Below are 22,276 nucleotides of genomic sequence, written 5' to 3'. Positions count from 1 at the left end.
TTCCCATGTACTTTCATCTCCACTTACAGTACATTTCTGAAATTGTTCTATGAAATCACTCCGGTTTTTTATCATTGCATGATGCTATGTTTAAGAGATTGCTATAAATATTGGAAATGTTTTGAAATATAATTGTAATACATTACATATATTGAAATTGTAGAAAGAACTGTGCTTAGCCACCATACACTCTCCGTCCAATGCACATAACAGTGACAGTGATAATGGTGCCTTCGTTTTGTGGATATAATAACCCTGTGTTGACCAAAATGGTGCAAACGCTTGAAGTTAGCAATAAGGTCGATAAAAACTTTGCCATCAGAAACGCTGCCCCTATGTGAGTGCAATTACACCAACGTTCTGCAATAGCTTACGGATGGAAAATGTCTATCTATGCAAGCTGAAACCTGGCTCGCCGCCAGTCGTCGTAATTCAGTGGCATGAAAATATGTTTGGGGTTAAATTCGTTAGGATTCACTTGAGTATCCAAGATTCGAAATGCATAAAACTAGCTGAACCAAGTGTGATTTCTGGTTAGAAGACTACTATTTGCGAAAGTTGAATTCCGAGGGTTGAAGTGAACTTTTGTTAGAATGTTCCTATGTATGTTCTAAGATGAAACAAAAACGCAAGACAAACTGATGTCATCCTTCATGTGTTGAATTTTCAAAAAAAAAAATACTAGCACCTGAGAGTTTGATATCACATTGTTTACGATGATGCTATGGGTTTCCAAGGTGATACGACATCGCTATTACGTGTATCATTTTTTTACTTTTCACCCTGCCTGCAATTAATTGACCAATAGTTCTGCTAAACTCTGCATTTATAGGCGTGAACATAAATTTGGAAAGTAACTGTCTTGAGGCAGTATGTACACATCTACTTGACGGGCGTCTTTCATTGTTGATGGATTCTAACTTCCGCCAACAGTGGCAATACACGTTGGAGAACTTCGCGTGTTGCTATATCAATTCTTGAAAGTTTAACAACTCACCCCTGACAGATTGTACTATTTCGATGGTGGCGGGTAGCTTATTTGTCCACCACTTCTTCATTCTTATTCCAGATCTATCATTTTCGTTATTCAAGGCGTTTATTGCATGCAGTCAGGGACGTATAAACAGACGTACGTCCCTGATGCAGTGTACACCAACTTTGATTCTTTTCCCGAACATAGAACTCTGTGTGCGCTCATACGCTTCATAATGCGCGTAGCGAAAGAAAAGCGCGCGCTGGTGCCTGGTAACCCGCTGTCATGGAGCTTTGTTTACCATATTGCATGCTAGGTAGTTCTATCATCATTTCATATTTCCAACAGTGTGTTTATTTTGAGTATAGTGGCCCGGCGTCTACAGATAAAAAAAAATACAAGTGTTTCTCTTCATAGAAGAACTCTCCTGTTGGTCAATGAATATAAGCCACGACACGTTTAGGTTTTGCATGTCGATACTCGACATTTATTTGGAAACAGTCGACTAGTCATAGAATGAAAGAATGGATGAAATGTTCGACATAAGCTTATATTCGTGATCACTATGTTGATAAAAACGTATAGTGATAGTTGTAATGACCATCTCGACTAGCACGGAATGTTCTCAACGCATGATTGTGAAGTACATTTGTATAGATGTTTCAAATGGGAAAATGTTGTACCATTATATCTATGCAACTAATACAAATATTGTTGAAAGATATATCAAGAATTCTGCTAATGCTAATAGTATATAATTTTTACAAGTGGACGCTGTGGTATTTAGATTTCTTTCGTAAGATAAGAGTGGCATGTAATGTAAGGTGGACTAAAAGTGATTAGACTTCACAATGACAACTATATTTTCCAGTAGACAATATACAAATATACAACAATGCAAAATTGTTAGAAGGGTATGGTGTCTATCTGTTGCATAAAATTGGAAGAATTATATTTTTCACAAACATTTTTTGCAACTTTACAATAATATTTCTTTTTACTTCACACTTTATCCACTGACTCCCCTCTGATTTCTTTGTGGAGGGGGGGGGGGGTGTTCAGAAGAGTTGTTAAACGAGCCAGGAGTACAATCGCTTTAGTCAAGGCTCATTTCAAACATTGATTTACAAAATTTCTACCTGTATTTGAATTCAGTGAATTTTCAGAATATTTTCTTATCACTGGTTTTTTTTATACTATACACATGAATTTAATAAAATATACGAGAACATTGTCATAATTAAGACAATAAACAAAATTACGTCAATATATGATGACTTGTCTTATCTGGTAAGTGTTGGTATTCTCCTTCTTCTGTTATCATTTTTGTGCACTGCCCCGATTGAAAAGTATTTATTTATTGACATATTAGCACGACTCAGCTAATGATAAACTTTGTTATTCTCAGTAGTAATATGGTTGTAGACACTTGAATGGAGTCTATGTGGTTGTATACACTTGAATGGAGTCGGTGTGGTTGTAGACACTTGAATGGAGTCGATATGGTTATAGACACTTGAATAAGGTCAATATGGTTGTAGTCACTTGAATGGAGTCGATATGGTTGTAGTCACTTGAATGGAGTCGATATGGTTGTAGTCACTTGAATGGAGTCGATATGGTTGTAGACACTTGAATTGGGTCGATATGGTTGCAGTCACTTGAATGGAGTCGATATGGTTGTAGACACTTGGATGGAGTCGATATGGTTGTAGACACTTGGATGGAGTCGATATGGTTGTAGTCACTTGAATGGAGTCGATATGGTTGTAGACACTTGAATTGGGTCGATATGGTTGCAGTCACTTGAATGGAGTCGATATTTTTGTAGACACTTGAATAGAGTCGATATATATTCAACTTCTCGAGTTATGGTTGAAAAACAAATTGACCTAAAAATGTTGGTCAAGGTCAACGTCTCATTAGAAAGTTTACTATTGATAAACTTGTTATTATAATTTCTTCTTTCTCCCCCCCCCCCTTTGCCTTTCTTTAATTCTTCTCATTCTTTCTAATTTCTTTAATTCTTGGGTTGTTGTTGTTGTTTTTTTTGTTGTTTTTTTTTTTTTTGGGGGGGGGGGTGGTGGCAATCAAACGTACCCGGGTACCCTGACATGCTTACCAACTGTACAAGTTTCAAAAACAATGACAGCATTCCATGAATCACCAACTTAATTCTAGATAAAATAAAATTACCTGTAGCTCACGTGACGAAAGGAAACGCTTCAGGGTGTGTTCACTATTTCGTTTCTATGGTACTTTTGTGTACCAGATTAGTGACATGCTTAGAAAATAAATAGTCAGATACATTTTCTCGGACAGAATATAAATTGTCGTAAGTAGATGACTGTTTGGGGTCAATAGAGAAATTTGATCTACACTTGGGCGGAGTGCTAAGTGAATATGATGTGACCTAACCAGATTTCATTTCTTCATTTACCCGTTTTGACAAAGTATTAACAAAAACATTCTTCGACAACAGGAGCACAAACAACAAACTGAACTTCAGAGTGATATTTTAATCTTTATTGAGCATACTAAAAACAGTCAGATATACATACATGCAAACAAAACACAAAACTCAAACAAACAAACAAACAAACAAACAAACGAACGAACGAACGAACGAACGAACGAACGAACGAACAAACAAATAAATAAATAAATAAATAAATAAATAAATAAATAAATAAATAAATAAATAAATAAATAACAATATATTAAATATACATATTTATGCCTCCTGCCCCTTAGTGGATAAATCCTTTATTTCATAGACCACTTCAATTTCATTCCACATGATCTCTTTAATATCAACGTCGTGAATCACAGTACTCTTTTACGGCACCGTCCAAATCGTACCCGCCAAGAGGCATATTTCGTTGCTTCTGCAGAAACATGTGCTCGATCTCTGACATGCGAGAATGTTCAATATGTAATGACGTGTGTAGTTAAACACTATATTAAGGATGTTGACCTTTGCTTTACAAGGACGAGACTTATTTGTACTATATTGATCTCTGTTACTCTACCAAAGCCATGATTCGGTTATATATTGGCACCACAACTACATGGTGTTTTGGACCTATTATAATACTCCACTTTGACTGTTCTCACCAATAGCTTTAACCTCAGACACCACTATATAGTCGTCTGAGTTTATAAGACAAAACAAAAAGAAGTTTCAAGATCGGAATATTTTTTAAGATTTGTTTCATTCAGCCCCTTGTCAGTAAACCATTGTGTCTAGGTGGATGTGCCTGTAGAATAACAGTCTGCTAAAATTCCTCTTTTTTTTGTATTTTGTGATTTTTCTTTGTGTGCACAAAAATTTGACTATTTTATCAGAAGAGTGCACTTCTTCAGGTAATGAAGCATTTGTTGATTTTTCTCAGTCATAACATTTTCACGAGGATAGCCTTTGATTCATAGCATTATTTGAGGGACATCCTCGGCTTCTCATACAAATGTAACATGGATAACGCCCAGGCTGTTGACAAGTTCGACACCATTCTCTGGTGTTATCTTGTGACAACTTTGGTACAGAAAAATCTTTGTTTGTTTGGTGTATCTTTGACCCATCTTTACCCTTGTCATCTCTTGACGTTTCATACATGATGTCATTTGTGGCACTTGAAGTTTTTCCAGGTGTAACCGTTTTATAGTCATTTTTTTTAAATTTCAAAACCTAAATAAATGTACCTGAAATGAGAGTGAACACGGAGGATAAACATTCGAGGTATGTGTATGGGGGATAAAGCGAATCTCCCCAGCCTATTTGTAGAGGGTCAATCTGTCCAAATAATGTCGAGTGATCTATCCATGCTTATTATCTGCATCTATATTTTGAAGTGTTGCACACAAATGTGTCATTCATCCGTTGCAAAATTATCTCTTTATCTTGTCACTACAGGTCGCTATCGTCATGATGACTTTTTTCTTTATATTTGCCAGTGTAAGCTTATGATTGGACAGTCATAACCAATCTGAATAACGGCAATATTTATTAGGCATGAACCAAACAAGAAGGATTTAGGGGTGTCTGCACACAACTTTAAATTGATGGACACTTTCGAATTCCTTGTTGACGAATTTATAAATTTGGCCAATGCCAACAGTGAAAATACATATTGAAGAACTTGGCGTGCTGCTGTTACTTTTTTTCAAACTTAACAACTCACCTCGAGACAGATTTTAATGTTTTCTTCCATTGTTGATGGACTCCTAGTCAAATTGTAAATAATGGTTTGTTCTTACATATTAAGTTTCCAACAACATATAAAAGGACGCAATATTTTTTGTGTAAGAGGTATTTTCAGTCGTCTAATATTTTGCCTGATCGTACGACAAATTATTACCTACAGAAACCATGGCTTTCAACGGTAAATGGGTGTTCGATAAAAGTGAGAACTTGGATGGTCTAATGGATGTTCTCAACGTACCTGCTGAAAACCGAGCAAAACTCGCTAGTGGCAAGCCTACATACGAGTTTACCAAGGTCGCCGACGGTGAAGGTATCATGAAATTGATTGGACCAAATAAAACCATCGAAGTTCACATGAAGAAGAGTGAAGAGTACGACAGTCCCGCTGGTATTCTGACAGATAACACGAGGAAGGTGCGTGCTGAGAAAGTCTCTGGTACCAAGTTTACTGTTCGGGGAACCGGTGACCAATCTCAAGCAATCAATCGTATGGTGGAAACCCGTGAAGTATTGGGTGACGTAATGGTAGTGACAATCCAAATTGATGACGCAGTCTGTAAGCGGTACTTCAAGAGAGCTTAGAGAAATTGCGATAGACTCGATAAAGATGGAGAGATGCCCCGTTTTGAATTCACAAGTTTTCCTCACATTTTTCATGTTCTGTTTAAGACAATACGATGTGATGATGTACTTTCGGACTGATATTACGCAAGGGCCTTCATTGCCTGCAACATTTATCTCTGAAGTGTGTAAATGACCGTATTACTAAATTCAATTCAAACATCCTGCGTGTTACACTTATAATTGTTGTACTTTGCAAACTCTTGAATTATTTTATCCAGCTCCAAGACAGTTACAGGACATCAACACCACCAGTAAACCACCTGTAGCACCAGAGGGAAATATAAATTGAAGAGGACATCTTGATTTTGTTGCAACAACATAGCATCTCGACGCTTGAAATTGTACATGGTAATTAAGATAACAATAAAGATATAATAAGCTTTCTAACAAAACAAGACAAATGGTGTATGTCTTAATTTGTCATTATATGTAAAGTAACAGGGTTAACATATAACTACCATTCTCATGTTGGCAGACTGTCTGACACTTTCGATCATCATCATCATCATCATCATCATCATCATCAGCATCATCATCAAAGTCCCCAGTCACTCGAAAGAGCGACCTCTGCTCAGCCTTATCAATTCGAGCTCGATGCACAAACTAATTAGTATCTTGGACTGAGGATGTTTAGACCTCCTAACGTATTCATTTTAACTATGATTCAACGGCGGTTGAAGAGTACAATTTAAGAACCTTACAATTCCTAGATCATGCTGGCTTAATTCATTTGTAGACATAGTCTCCGTCCTGTATGTTAGATTAACCACGAAGAATCAACTGAATCATCACTTTCGCATTCGAAATTCAATATTTTTGTTCTTTCTGCAATCAGACCTGACTATGATGAACCCATGAGAATGGGAGGGGGTGCTGGCAAGGTGCATTGCAAGCAGTGGTCCGGTGGATTATCTGTGGCCATGTCAACGCTACCACATGAAGCTTGATCCGCGGCTTTCTTCGCCGATGAAAAATTAGATACTTGTCTTGATTAAACTTTTGGAGGTACTGCACCCTATATAGTATTAAGGGGGTCCGGATTCGAGTTTTCGCGCAATGTCTTTTTTCTCCTTGTTTACTGTACAAATGGTGATGAGCATGGGATGAGAAAATTCTAAACGTGTGTGCATGCCCCTTAAATTGTTAGTTATGGTGTTATCAAAGGAGTGTGTCTCACGAGAGAAGACGAAATGGTGTAGCAAGACACTTAGGATGGATGGTCATGGAGCGGGGATGTTGACCTCGGTCCAGGTGAGGTCCGAAATGCACTTGCCTAGTGTTTTGGAGGTTTGCTCTTCAGCTCTGTCAATGAGTAAACCGTTCTACATACGTGGATTATTTCATACAGTACTGTGCCTTCACACAAGCAGTGGTTATAGTCGGTGGAAAACAATAAATATTTTGATGTAGTGGAAGCGGTACAGAGTTCTTACCATTGAATGAGTTAGGCTTGGTCTCATATATCCATGTATGAAATACATGTGGCTGTAATTACTGTGTCTACAACTTATGTCACCTAAATAAGAGTGGGGACAAAGTTTGCACAGGCTGTGCAATTTTCATACTCTTAGACTAGTAACTTATTCACCCATGACAGCATTTCAACCCAGTGTTGTTGATATTTTGTACATGGGAGAGGGTCATGAATTTAGAGGAAGGACAAGAATGGAGGGTCGTGGGGAAAGGTCGCATTGTACGCGAAAGATCCCATTTGTTTTCCCCTCGCTCTCCCCCTTGCTGACGAAAGTCTCCCTAAAGAGCGACACATCATTGAGCTGCGTATACGGGTCACCTAACAGTAAATAATTTTTTATTGTTTTACCATGAAAGTAATAGAATATAACATCCGACCACATCAGTAAAGAATGTATGAACAGTTTGCTGAACATCAGCTTTCTGCAAAAGCACTTGTCACTACAGGTCGTTATCGTCATTACGACTTTTTTTCCTTTAAATTTGCCACTGTAAGCTTATGATTGGACAGTCATGATCAAACTGAATAAGGGCAATATGCATTAGGCATGAACCAAACAAGAAGGATTTAGGGGTGTCTGCACACAACTTTAAATTGATAGACACTTTCCTTGGTGACGAATTTATAAATTTGGCCAATGCCAACAGTGAAAATACATATTGAAGAACTTCACGTGCTGCTGTAACTTTTGCAAACATAACAACTCACCCCGAGACAGATTTTAATGCTTTCTTTTGTTGTAGATGGACTCCTAGTCAAATTGTAAATAATGGTTTGTTCTTACATATTAAGTTTCCAACAACATATAAAAGGACGCAATATTTTTGTGTAAGAGGTATTTTCAGTCGTCTAATATTTTGCCTGATCGTACGACAAATTATTACCTACAGAAACCATGGCTTTCAACGGTAAATGGGTGTTCGATAAAAGTGAGAACTTGGATGGTCTAATGGATGTTCTCAACGTACCTGCTGAAAACCGAGCAAAACTCGCTAGTGGCAAGCCTACATACGAGTTTACCAAGGTCGCCGACGGTGAAGGTATCATGAAATTGATTGGACCAAATAAAACCATCGAAGTTCACATGAAGAAGAGTGAAGAGTACGACAGTCCCGCTGGTGTTCTGACAGATAACACGAGGAAGGTGCGTGCTGAGAAAGTCTCTGGTACCAAGTTTACTATCCGGGGAACCGGTGACCAATCTCAAGCAATCAATCGTATGGTGGAAACCCGTGAAGTATTGGGCGACCAAATGGTAGTGACAATCCAAATTGACGACGCAGTCTGTAAGCGGTACTTCAAGAGAGCTTAGAGAAATTGCGATAGACTCGATAAAGATGGAGAGATGCCCGTTTTGAATTCACAAGTTTTCCTCACATTGTTCATGTTCTGTTTAAGACAATACGATGTGATGATGTACTTTCGGACTGATATTACGCAAGGGCCTTCATTGCCTGCAACATTTATCTCTGAAGTGTGTAAATGACCGTATTACTAAATTCAATTCAAACATCCTGCGTGTTACACTTATAATTGTTGTACTTTGCAAACTCTTGAATTATTTTATCCAGTTCCAAGACAGTTACAGGACATCAACACCACCAGTAAACCACCTGTAACACCAGAGGGAAATATAAATTGAAGAGGACATCTTGATTTTTGTTGCAACAACATAGCATCTCGACGCTTGAAATTGTACATGGTAATTGAGATAACAATAAAGATATAATAAGCTTTCTAACAAAACAAGACAAATGGTGTGTGTTTTAATTTGTCATTATATATAAACTAACAGGGTTAATATATAACTACCATTCTCATGTTGGCAGGCTGACTGACACTTTTGATCACAATCTCCATCATCATCATCACCACCACCATCATTATCAGTAATATCACCATCATCAATGTCCCCAGTCACTCGAAAGAGCGACCTCTGCTCAGCCTTATCAATTCGAGCTCGATGCACAAACTAATACGTATCTTGGACTGGGGATGTTTAGACCTCCTAACGTAATCACTTTAACTATGATTCAACGGCGGTTGAAGAGTACAATTTAAGAACCTTACAATTCCTAGATCATGCTGGCTTCATTAATTTGTAGACATAGTCTCCGTCCTGTATGTTAAATTAACCACGAAGAATCAACTAAAATCATCACTTTCGCATTCGAAATTCAATATTTTTGTTCTTTCTGCAATTAGACCTGACTATGATGAACCCATGAGAATGGGAGGGGGGGTGCTGGCAAGGTGCATTGCAAGCTGGTCCGATGGATTAGCTGTGGCCATGTGGCAACTCTACGACATGAAGCTTGATCCCCGGCTTGGCCAATGACAAATCAGATACTTGTCTTGATTACACTTTTGGGGGTACTGCACCCACTAGAGTCCCAAATTCGAGTTTACGCGCAATCACTTTTTTTCCCCTGTTTACTGTACAAATGGTGATGAGCATGGGATGAGAAAATTCTAAACGTGTGTGCATGCCCCTTACATTACAGGAAAGGAGTGTGTCTCATGGGAGACGACGAAATGGTGTAGCAAGACACTTGGGATGGTCATGGAGCGGGGATGTTGACCTCGGTCCAGGTGGAGTCCGAAATGCACTTGCCTAGTGTTTTGGAGGTTTGGTCTTCAGCTCTGTCAATGAGTAAACCGTTCTACATACGAGGATTATTTCACACAGTACTGTGCCTTCACACAAGCAGTGGTTATAGTCGGTGGGAAACAATACATTTTTGATGTAGTGGAAGCGGTACAGAGTTCTTACCATTAAAAGAGTTAGGCTCATATATCCATGTATGAAAGAGGTGCATTGTACTAGTAGGCAGTAATTACTGTGTCTATGTCACCTAAATAAGATTGGGCACAAAGTTTGCATATAGGCTGTGCAATTTTCATACTCTAGTCACTTTTTCAGCCATGACAGCATTTCAACACAATGTTGTTGATATTTTGTACTTGGTAAAGGAAGGACAATAATGGAGGGTCGTCTTTTTAGAAAAAGAAATGAAATCGGGGAATTCGAAGGTTCGCATTGTACGCGAAAGGTCCCACTTGTTTTCCCCTGCCCCCCCCCCCCCCCACTTACTGACGAAATTCTCCCTAACAGTGACACATCATTGAGCTGCGTATACGGGTCACCTAACAGTAAATAATTTTTTATTGTTTTACCATGAAAGTAATAGAATATAACATCCGACCACACCAGTAAAGAATGTATGAACAGTTTGTTGAACATCAGCATTCTGCAAAACCCCTTGTTAAAGGCCAGGGTTTCAGTCCTAGGTTCTCCCATGCATTAGTCACGGTTATCACATCAGCAGAGCCATAAGAATTACATAGCATCGTCGTTCGAGACCAACGTTTTATACAGACAACTGGGTTTTTTTAACATAAGAATTTTAATCCTAATCGCAAAATCCTGACAAAGCCAACATTAATACTGTAAAGTATACAGATACTGGTGGCCTCGTGATGAATCAGACGCATTCGGATCGGGGTCACAAGGTCATGAGGTAAAGGGTTAGTGCACACCTTATCTAACGGCAAACAGTGATGTCTCTGATGATGTCTCGACTTTGGTTTAATTATAACAGACTCTGCACAATGAGAATAAATGAGTGGGCGGTGATGTCATCCAGACATAAGTTTATTGAACTTATAAGGTCATTTTGTGCACCAGACCAAAGTAACAACATCTAGATCAATACTGCTCTTTTTCGATAAATTTTGATTCAATACGAATACGCTTCACCAACAGCGCAATTTCAAGATTCACGATATTTTGTCATTGCGACGGGTTGGAATTCTTGTAAAATTTAGTATTCATTTGAGTTTCAACATGATTCCATCATTGTAAACTTTGTTTGGTGGTTTTTGTTTATTAGAACCTTGCGTGTAAACATTTTGATACCAACGATGTGATTTGCCTCTGTCTGTTAACTAAACTCTGTAGAAAGTAACTCGGGGAAGTATTCATAACAAAAGCCAACATAGTAATAACCATTTTAGAATTTTTGCCAAGATAGATTTACTTGTATGTCTACTATGGTGGAAATGAAATGGTGACGTGGACTGTATCACGCTATTGAATCCTGGGACCACAAACAACACTTACACGTTAACTAGTGACTGGACTTTAACATTGTCGTGATAACCAGTGTAAACGTCTCTGTAAACACGACTATCATTCCAATCTTAGTGACCGGTCATTTTCTTCGACCGGGAGGGGATGGGGGGGGGGGGGGGGTAGTGTTGGATTTGTAAGGGGTCATCATGTTTTTTTAAATTAAAATGTGGCATCCTATTTGAAAATGTTGAAATGGTGGGGTGGGGGGAGTTATTGACTTTTTACTGAGATTTCCGTTACGTCCGTCATTATTACGTCATCTAGAGGTTAGTGATGTTAAGACATGCCCAGCTTAACAACTATAACTACAGTACGTATATTATACTTTCCGTATGCTGGGAATCGCTATCAGCGACTGAAGTTTTATACAGACATACTACTACCTGTGAAATTATTCAATAACCTAAACATTGCTTTGAAAGAGTGAGCTTCTAGGGGAAGCCACTGGCCTTGATGAGAGGGTGGAGGCGGGGACCACTTAGTCAACCACTTATCAGATGCACTGACTTTTCACTTTCATGATAGTATTAAACATTTTTTCAACATTTCAACCATACGCCTAAAGAGTAATTGCTAATGTATGATAGTGTTCCTCTGGAATTATTGTGTGAAAGCATACATACATACATACATACATACATACATACATACATACATACATACATACATACATACACACACATATATGCACGCACGCACGCGCACACACACACACACATACATACATACATACATACATACATACATACATACATACATACATACATACATACACACACACACATACATACATACATACATACATACATACATACACACACATATGCACGCACGCACGCGCACACACACACACACATACATACATACATACATACATACATACATACATACATACATACATACATACATACATACATACATACATGTCGATATATTGAAGAATGACAAACAGTTAAAAACCCTTATCCCGATGAGAAAATAAAATTAACTACATAAATCAATGGTTACATATAAATTAACTACATAAACACGGAGGGGAAACCATTTTAATTCTGATTCATAAAATTATATATTCATAGTAGTGGCGGGATGATTCCTGAACAATGCTTGTTTTCCTATTGATGTACCTTTACATAGTTATCCAAACAGTTATCATGACATGTAAATAGACATTATTAATTTTATTCGTCTTCATATCTCACTGTTTGCAGAGAGAGGCAGAGAGAGAGAGAGACAGAGGGAGAGACAGAGACAGACAGAGACAGAGACACAGAGAGAGAGAGAGATAGATAGATAGATAGAGAGAGAGAGAGAGAGAGAGAGAGAGAGAGACAGAGACAGAGACAGAGACAGAGACAGAGACAGAGAGAAATGTAGTAAAAATGTAGTAGAAATCCATATATGTTGTGCGATAGGAGTGAATATTCTGGTGATAGGTCGTTACACCTTTCCATCTATTCAATCTCCTCAAATGTATCTCACAACATGACCGTCTGTGGTTTCGTATCGGATTACAAAGAAGATAGGATATCTCAAGGTTAGCCGTAAAGGTCATCATAATGTATATAATCGTATTGGTTTCCTTCTACACCGTAAGGTGGCGCACTTCCTTCAGCAACGCGGAATTATTATAGTGTGACAAGAAAAAAACATCATATTTATTGAACTTTCGCCATTTCAGAGTCTTGATCGTATCCTGTATGACTTGTATTTCCATTTTTTTGTACCAATAATCATGATAGCGTATAATTTTGGCGTTCGTAATATTTAAAAGTCACAAAAATTCTACAAGAGTTTTATTTTTAGAATTCAGTGTCCTTCAAACTAGTCGGGTACTCGGGTATACGTGCACCAGAGATGAACACCGACCAGGACAATCAGCTGGTTTTACAGCAATTACAAGTTATTCAATATTCGACGAATATCGATTGTTACCTAGGTGATAAAAATCCCATTCTGAAGTAGGATTTAACATCTTACTTCAGGTTATTCAAGGTCAGGCTGTTTGAGCAATCGTTTCATTTCCTCTGATAGCGACATCTTAATACATCAGACCTTAAAGTAATGATAAAATTAAGCCACAAAAACAACAAATAATTGTATATATATATATATATATATATATATATATATATATATATATATATATATATATATATATATATATATATATATATATATATATATATATATATATATATATATATGATCTACAAGCTATGTTTCTTCATACACATTCCAGCACTGACCAGTTGAACCAACCCCGCTTCTGAACCAACGACAAGTGAACCCACCTGGAAACCCACAGAAATGTCTCATCATCACGAAATGTTTGCCGGCAAGTGGTCCTTCGTACGTGCCGAGAACATGGACCCTCTGCTCGATGCAATTCACGCCCCCCATGAAGCAAAAGAGTTGGCGAAGTCTCATACTCCATCCATAGAGATTTCCATGCATGGGCATGACTTCACCATCAAGGCTGACACCAGCAAAGGCATGATGCATAACACTTTCAAGTTGAACGAACCGTTTGAGCAAAAATACGGTATCATCGCCGGTAAGTCTAGGCAAGCCATGGCGACGATGGAAGGACACAAGCTGATCATCAAAGGAATGGGTCATGATCCTATAGACCAAGTGGTGGAGACTAGAGAAATACATGGGGATGAGATGGTGGTCACATGGACCATGGGAGATATCCACGCCAAGCGCTGGTATCACAAAATGTGAATACGCAATGCTAGAAGATCTAGAAGACGTGCAAATGTCACTGATGCATAATTCCGCTGATGACTTTTTACACTAGGAGCGTTACCACGTTAATTGAAGAAGACAAACTTCATCTAGCCACTTAAAAGAGACAGAGGATAGACTTTACTTTCGAATATTTTCACTTATGAAGTATCATTTACACGATCTACTTGAGATATTTTGTTCCCTTAGAAGTTCGTTTATACGAGTCTGCTTGAACTTGACGAAAACATACTATGTATATTATTTACTCGTTATGTCAGAGTCACCGTCAAAAAATCTGAAATCTGTTCAAATATCGCATGCTATGTCACATTTCTTGTTCATGTAAATTTATTAATACACACATGCTATACGTGGTCTGTGTTGCTGGCCTCACAATGCAATGCAATAGAACATGCAACTTTGATTTCATGGCTTACATGCAATGTTTGTTAGATTTTTTATGTCTGTCGTTGATATTCAAAATGTAATAGTCCAAATTAGATTCTTTCGGATTAAATCTAAAATGAATCTTATTTCAGTGATTGGTTGGTTGATTGATTGATTGATTGATTGATTGATCGATTGATTGATTGATTGATTGATTGATTGATTGATTGATTGATTGATTGATTGATTGATTGATTGATTGACTGCCTGACTGACTGACTGACTGACTGACTGACTGACTGACTGACTGACTGACTGACTGACTGACTGACTGACTGACTGACTGACTGACTGACTGACTGACTGATTGATTGATTGATTGATTGATTGATTGATTGATTGATTGATTGATTGATTGATTGATTGATTGATTGATTGATTGATTGATTGATTGATTGATTGATTGATTGATTGATTGGCTGGCTGGCTGGCTGGTTGCTTGGTTGCTTGGTTGGTGTGTGTGTGGGGGTTGGTGAGTGAGTGAGTGAGTGAGTGAGTGAGTGAGTGAGTGGTTTGTTTGTTTGTTTGTTTGTTGGCTGACTCACTGACTGACTGATTGACTGATTGACTGATTGATTGATTGATTGATTGATTGATTGATTGATTGATTGATTGATTGAATCTATCAAAGCTTTTCTTGATGAAGTGATAATGCATACATCGCATGTACATTTTGTAACCACACGACTCTTGATAACATCGATATTAATAGTAATCTACTGGGTTGAATACTACGCAGTGCACACAAGTTTCCGAGGACATACCTGATACCCCTAATATTCACATCGCTAACGTTTTGGCAATGGTATTTTGCTTGACACCCCCCTTCTTTGACCACCCCCACGATCTCTAGACCTTTACTTAGAAAACAATAGTCTACTTTTGTAAATTGAATAATCAGAAAACTGATATTTGAACTGTTTAGACTAAATAAAAAATGGCCACAATGAGTCTGGGCCCAGCCTTCGATGCGTTTATCATATTATAACATCTTTATCATGTCTTGATTCTGTAGTCTGAGGTCCTAACCTTAAATATCACAATCACCTTCGATGCATTTTATCAGTGTTCTAAAATGCGCAATGTGCTACAAAGCGTATATATTATATTATGCTCCAGTTTGCCCCCAAAATAAAACTCATCTTTGAAGGCAAGTTCATTTCTTGGTAACATTCCGCATATCTGCTCTCGACACAGACTGTGATCAGAAGCCCCAAATTTACCCATTACAGGCACGTAACTGTATGTCTGTACTGATAAACTAGTGTTGTAAAGACGTGGCGATAGTTTTGGAGAAAAATTTAAAGTACCACTTTTGGTGAAAGTATCAAGTAATCTTCTGCTAAAATTCAGAAAGGCATAGAGACGTTCTCACTGCCATCAATTTTCTCGACCCAAGAAATTTCAAACAAACCTTGAAGTGTGATTGTTGTACTTGTTAATTACACGCCAGTATTTATCGTTTTTCAGCCATATCTAGCTGGTGTTTGTAAGTGTGAACCAGTTCTTAACTTACAGAGAACACTACGTCGATAACAACTTCTGTTCACCAAGCTCACCAAGTTCATAAAGTACACTTCAAGATTACTAGTTTTTGGGTTTTTTTTGCAATAGGAAAAAGTGAAGTGATCATTTCCCATACAACGCTGACGCACGTACATAGAATAGTGAGAATTGTACAATCTGAAATTCAAAGATTTTTTAGCATGGTGTCTACTTTTTTATTTTTGTAATGTTTCAGTGACAGTTTAACCTAAAAACTTGTCTCTTTCCCCTGAATTGACAAGATACTCCTGTGATTGGACCACTAAATGTCCCGAACATGAGACGGTAATGCATCAAAGAGGGCGCTGTGTACCATAGCACTGCCAAATTTCAGTGGGTGAGGTGTTTGATTCATACCTCCCTTTCACCCGATGTCTATTTTTTGGGTATGAACCATACGACTGCAGAAACTTGCCCGCGGACGTCCACTGAATGTGGCGTTGATCATTGCTGTCACGATCATAGTCGAATTAGACCGATGAAACTGGCTGAGACTACAATCTACACTTAGAAAACGTTTAACCAGACACCTAGTCTAGAAAACCAGGATAGGAAATGTGGACCAACCTCCCAATCGTTTAAAATTCTAACTCTCAGTTCATATAACAATCGGCTATTCCCATACATGCAAATGTGAAATCAGCGTCCGACACCCCCCCCCCTATAAATTTGAGTATCACTTTTCTTTTTTTGTATAGGAACAGCTACAAAATTTCCTATGTGAAAAGTACATATCTGCAGGTGTGAAATAGAACAGTACATCCCTCTAGTATAACGTAGAACATAACATGGTACATAACCTGCCATATATCCTATTATCGAGGCCGCGAACGCCGCCCCCTCCCTCACCCCTAATCTACAGTTTGGGGCATATGGGCCTTACGGATACACAGTAGCCGTTGTCGTTGTACATCTTGAATTGTTGCTATGACAACATTAGCGTGATGCAGGTATTCCTTCTTCTCCATATTTCAGTGACGTAGAAAATGCATAATTTTGGTTCAAAGTTGTTGTTTATCTCCTTTAGAAAAGCGGTTCTTGGGTTTAATCGTATCAAAATACTGCTTCTCGGGTTCCTGGAATTACTGTGCATGGACATTACTCGGTTCGATGACACTACTGACGGCGCCCTCATTCTGTGTAAGCAAGAGAGTAACGCCACCTGTTGCATGCAGTTGTTGTGTGTATTTTTATATTTGACAAAGTTGCAAGAGGTTGCACGGACAGGAATGATACATACTAGACACCAAAATGTTACTGTTCTTACTTTTTGTTTGTTTTTATTCCCTTCATTAAACTTCAGTATAGTGTACCTGTACCCTTTACGGATAAACTGCGATACTATGCAGTGATCAGAAAAGTATTCACGTCACATACTAATAAGCAACAGAGTATATACGGTTGTTAGAGGGGGCATACAACAGTAACAGAGGGGGTATAAGCTTACAATATCCATGGAGTTAGCCCTACGTGAGAGAATATACAACAATATAACTGAAGCCTACAATCAAGAAAACTCAGATTTCCCCAATTTTATTTCTATTCCTCTAATTTCAATAGAGTGCATTGACCTTCCGGGGTAACGTCCCGCTATGGGTTCAAACGGTATTATAGCGAACACTTCGACTTCGAGTGATCTTTTCAAGTATTTAACGCTAGCTAAACTGATTTCCTTACCGCAGCAGATAGTTTCTGTAACTTTTCGTTTTTTTCGTGATACAAAGACACGTGAGAGAAAAACAGTACTGTAGCTGAAAATAAATCTACGCACACGGACAGATATCACGATGATATTGCATTGGTGTTCAAGTTGAATTCAACTTAAATATGAACGAGTTTATAAACAAACTAAATATTAGCTTGACAGAACATGAACTCGCGTAAATACAGTTAATGTACACGAAGCTGCCTTCGAATACATACTATGTGTTTATCAACTATTGGCGATTGCTAAATACGGTTGCAAATGAAATATTTCAACAGAAAACATGGATAAACTTAATTCTCAAATCATTACATTTTCCCCTTAAACTTTACGGTAAAGCTTACCTACAAGGATTTTAAAATTGAATTTTTTTTTTCTGAACCGATCGATTGTTTTCAATGTAACTACTTAGTTGTTGAAGGCACGTAAAATGACACAGCTGATTACAACTATATGTTGGCTTGTCCCTTTACTGGGTATAGCCTGTAATTTGGTTAATGGTTTGTCAAGTTATCAGAAGGCGATCATCAATGGACAATCAATTAATTGATAAAATAACATACGCTATGTGACATTTGATGACATATGATGTCCTCACCGAGAAGGACAAGCACCGGGTCTCGTTGAGTGCACTGTGCTAAAGTTGATGGTCTACGAAGCCAGTGACAGATGAGTAGGGGGATTCCACTTCGTTATTTATAGCCTGGAGACCACAGTGTTCACCTTTAGCCGAGTTAAAGGTCGTGCACTGCACAATACTATAGCTTCACTGTACTGTACTAGCAGAGCGCTGCAAACTTTAAAATGCTGCAAGTTCGCCTTTACAATGTTCTGACACGATAAAATTAACAGTAGGCCTAAATCGTGGAAATTACACACACCTAGTCTTTGCTTTGAATTGAACTGACCAACTGACAATACCTTCAAACTTGTCTTGTTATTTTGTTTTGATTTTAAATACTCACACAATTTAATGCACAACTGATTAAAATGAGACGCTCGCATTTGATACATTCATGAAGTAAGTTTTAGAAGAATCCAGATGCCGTGTTACCCACGTTCAAAACAACTTGAGATCGGGCCATAAAAATAACGGAAAACCTGCTATGAGACTAAACATGGTGGAAATTGTGCATGTTTATTATGTTATTTGACAGTCACAGATTTGCCGAAACCGTTCAAGAACATGAAAAATGTAGTTGTTTTAACTACTTGAACAGTATATATTATGAAACTGTGAAATTTGACGATGTGTGATACATAAATACACATTCAATGGCCCTATTTCAACTATCATGATACATTTACGTCGTCCCGACTGACTTGCAAGTCGTTACCTTTAACTGTGTCAAAGTTCGTTTACAGATACAATGGCGGACAGCCAGCCTGTACCATTCATTGAAGTTTGTACATTTTACCTGAATGCGACTCAAACAATTCTCGAGTCTGCAGAAATACAACAACGTGAGCTACTAAAGATTTCACGTCTTGTTATGCTGCACTGTAGTACTAAATATATCCTTTTGTATAGTGTAGATAAACACAGTTCAGCATTTATGAATGAAAGCTAAATTAAGCAGACGTCAGCTATTTTTAACTTTATTGGATCAAGAACATTTTATATATCTCAACAAGTTTTTAGCTAAAATTAACCGTTGGGTGTATGACGCATATAGTTTATATTCATAAAAATGACTGAGGCATTTTCAATTTAAGTATGCGAGATGGATCGGAATTGTCAAACGACGATATTTCAAAACAATGTGACATGTTGTTGTGGAAACATGTTTGCATGATTGGTATTATTTGAAAGCTTCCATCATAGTTGTCAATACATACGTTTGTAGGATTTCCTGCAAAATGTCTTTTTTTCAAATCAAAGTAAGCTTATTTGGAATATTGCAGAAAATAAGCCATAATCGGGGTGATTTTATGAAAACCAATTTACAGACGTTGGACTTTGTAATATAGCGAGTCGTGTCATTCATAGATTATTTATAACTGGACATTAGAGGTTATAACCTTTAAGTGTGTTAAAGTTTATCACAGCATTTAATGGGCTTTACAGTATATGGACCTGGGTCGGGCCTGTCAAATTCTTCGACTGTTAAAAAAACATTTTCGTTTTAAATTTAAAAATCATGCTACGAAAGTGAAAATTTACTGTGAAATGTATTTACTGAACAAGAATATGTTTTGCACCTATTATTTAATACCTGTTTTCATTACGATTTGATTTGAACAGATGATATATAATGACTGTTCTCTTTCTGTGGAATAGCTTCGTCCAAATCCAATTGAAGAAATTAAAAAAACTGCCAAAAAAACTGTGTATTGCTGGCATTCGCGTAATATCTTTTTTTTTCACGAATTTGATTGCCATTCTTCTCAATAAATGTAATGTAGTAGTAGTAGTAGTAGTAGTAGTAGTAGTAGTAGTAGTAGTAGTAGTAGTAGTAGTAATAGTAGTAGTACTGGTAGTAGTAGTAATAGTAGTAGCAGTAGTAGTAGTAGTAGCAGTAGTAATAATAGTAGTAGTAGTAGTAGTAGTAGTAGTAGTAGTAGTAGTAGTAGTAGTAGTAGTGGTGCTGATAGTGGTAGTAGTAGTAGTCGTTGTTGTCGTTCGAATGGTTCGTGGAAAATACACTACATACTCTCGCGACTCTGCTAAAATCCGTCCACGTACGTTACAGGGTGCTTCTTCTTGTACAGATGATTCCCGGTGTATTCTACCCTCATAGCTGAGACGTGGCTAGATATATAGTCGGTCTTACTTCAGACTACGACTATTACTAGTCCGAGGTTTTACATGTATGAGGACGGGTGTTTCCACGGCTACATTGCACTCCCAACGATCAGCTGACGTTGCGGTACCGGGGAGCTTCCTTGCCGGACATGTAGGCCTGTTTAGGTCAACAAGCGAGGCTGAACGTATATCGTACAGTATAAACAGGACGCCATAAATTCACACAAATTCCAATGCTACTTGTACCTGTCCCATTGAAAGCCAACGATGATTCTGTTGAACACAACCCCTCCAAACCATATTTGCAGTCAATAAAACATGTACATTGATTTACATCTCATAAATATACTCAGTGAACAATTTTATTAGACCCAACAACGTTTACATTGTATTGTTCGACATCTAAATACATGAATTGAGAAAGTATGGATTAACAATACATGATACATAAATCATTATAATCAACAACATCAATGACGCCTCAAAAGTCACCATTACCTACATCGTGTCACGCCAACAGTAGTCATGGCTTACTCTGTACCGTGTTTTTTCGTTCTCAGTAACTCAAACCACTCTAGTTGTTCTAGTCAATAGATTTATCCCAGTTAGTAAAGGATCAACAGGTGGTTTAAGAGGACTTGAAATAACTTTGGTAACAATAGTTTGAAACTTCAAGGGCTTTTCAATATAAGCTGCTGATGATCAAAACTTACTACATAAAACACACGGCTTTTAGCAGGTTTTGCCACAACATCCGTCCCCCACCAAACCACACGCACACACACACAGGCACACACAGACACACAAGCGCTTGCGCATGCACACACATGTAGACATATACATGTATACAGACAGACAGATACACACACAGACACACAGACACAGACACAGACACAGACACAGACACAGACACAGGCACAGGCACATGCACAGGCACAGGCACAGGCACAGACACAGACACAGGACAGACACACACTCACACCAGATTTAGGCCTTGAAGGATAATCGGCAATAATATAATTTCTCATAATAGTTCTTTTTTTAGCAGAATCTCAGCGACTGCAAAAAAAATTATCGTTAGAAGTTTTCAACAACTTGTGATTTTTTAAAGCCGATTTGCAAAATGATGAAAAATCGGTCAAACACTACATCATCTAAGCTGTCAATCAAATGATAGATGAAACGAAACATTCGATCTAGATTAACGACCAACAACCGTGAAATGTTGATAGCTTATCATTATTTATCAAGTCATTTATTGTGAACGCTACTTACCTGAACACGGTCGGGTCGATAATCTAAATAAATGTTTCTTTCTGTTAAATTGTAAATCCTTGTCAATAGAGTTATTGAATTGGTGACCCCAATTTGACATTTTCTATCGGAGTTTTTTTCTGATTAATCACAGAGAACATACATATATCTTTTAATTTGTTTTCTTTAGAATGAAGTTTTCACACGAATTAATTCTAAATAAAAAATTGTTGAGTGATTACTCATACTTGGTACTCTTAGTACGCGGTATGTATGGACATGTTGATGGTTGAAATAAGTTTGCCATGCATCACTATGTCATCGTGGCGTACTTAACTATTAAAGCAAGGCAGTATTAAGCAGGGATAGGAATAAGACGCTCAAATTGTAAACCATAACCCACATTCCAATTGATAGTTAGCCACCTTGAAGA

The 22,276-nt window shown here is 37.8% G+C and overlaps 3 protein-coding genes across 3 annotated transcripts; all 3 read left to right on the top strand.

Annotated features, from left to right (window-relative positions):
- Positions 1-5,342: 5,342 nt before the first annotated feature.
- LOC144449337 (fatty acid-binding protein-like) lies at positions 5,343-5,759 on the top strand. Its single transcript, XM_078139868.1, has one exon. The coding sequence runs from the start codon at positions 5,343-5,345 to the stop codon at positions 5,757-5,759; it is 417 nt and encodes a 138-aa protein (XP_077995994.1).
- A 2,411-nt stretch (positions 5,760-8,170) lies between these two features.
- On the top strand, positions 8,171-8,587 carry LOC144449348 (fatty acid-binding protein-like). The gene has a single exon (XM_078139878.1). It carries the CDS (start codon positions 8,171-8,173, stop codon positions 8,585-8,587), a length of 417 nt encoding a protein of 138 aa, XP_077996004.1.
- A 5,133-nt stretch (positions 8,588-13,720) lies between these two features.
- LOC144444934 (fatty acid-binding protein 2, liver-like) lies at positions 13,721-14,140 on the top strand. The gene has a single exon (XM_078134489.1). The coding sequence runs from the start codon at positions 13,721-13,723 to the stop codon at positions 14,138-14,140; it is 420 nt and encodes a 139-aa protein (XP_077990615.1).
- The last annotated feature ends 8,136 nt before the right edge of the window (positions 14,141-22,276 follow it).

This window comes from Glandiceps talaboti, chromosome 2, assembly GCF_964340395.1.
Source record: "Glandiceps talaboti chromosome 2, keGlaTala1.1, whole genome shotgun sequence".
NCBI lineage: Eukaryota > Metazoa > Hemichordata > Enteropneusta > Spengelidae > Glandiceps > Glandiceps talaboti.
The sequence above is the reverse complement of the archived record's forward strand: the minus strand, read 5'-3'. Positions and strand labels throughout refer to the sequence as shown.

Coding starts and splice junctions, on each gene's coding strand:
- LOC144449337 (XM_078139868.1), top strand. CDS start 5,343: ATGGCTTTCAACGGTAAATGGGTGTTCGATAAAAGTGAGAACTTGGAT.
- LOC144449348 (XM_078139878.1), top strand. CDS start 8,171: ATGGCTTTCAACGGTAAATGGGTGTTCGATAAAAGTGAGAACTTGGAT.
- LOC144444934 (XM_078134489.1), top strand. CDS start 13,721: ATGTCTCATCATCACGAAATGTTTGCCGGCAAGTGGTCCTTCGTACGT.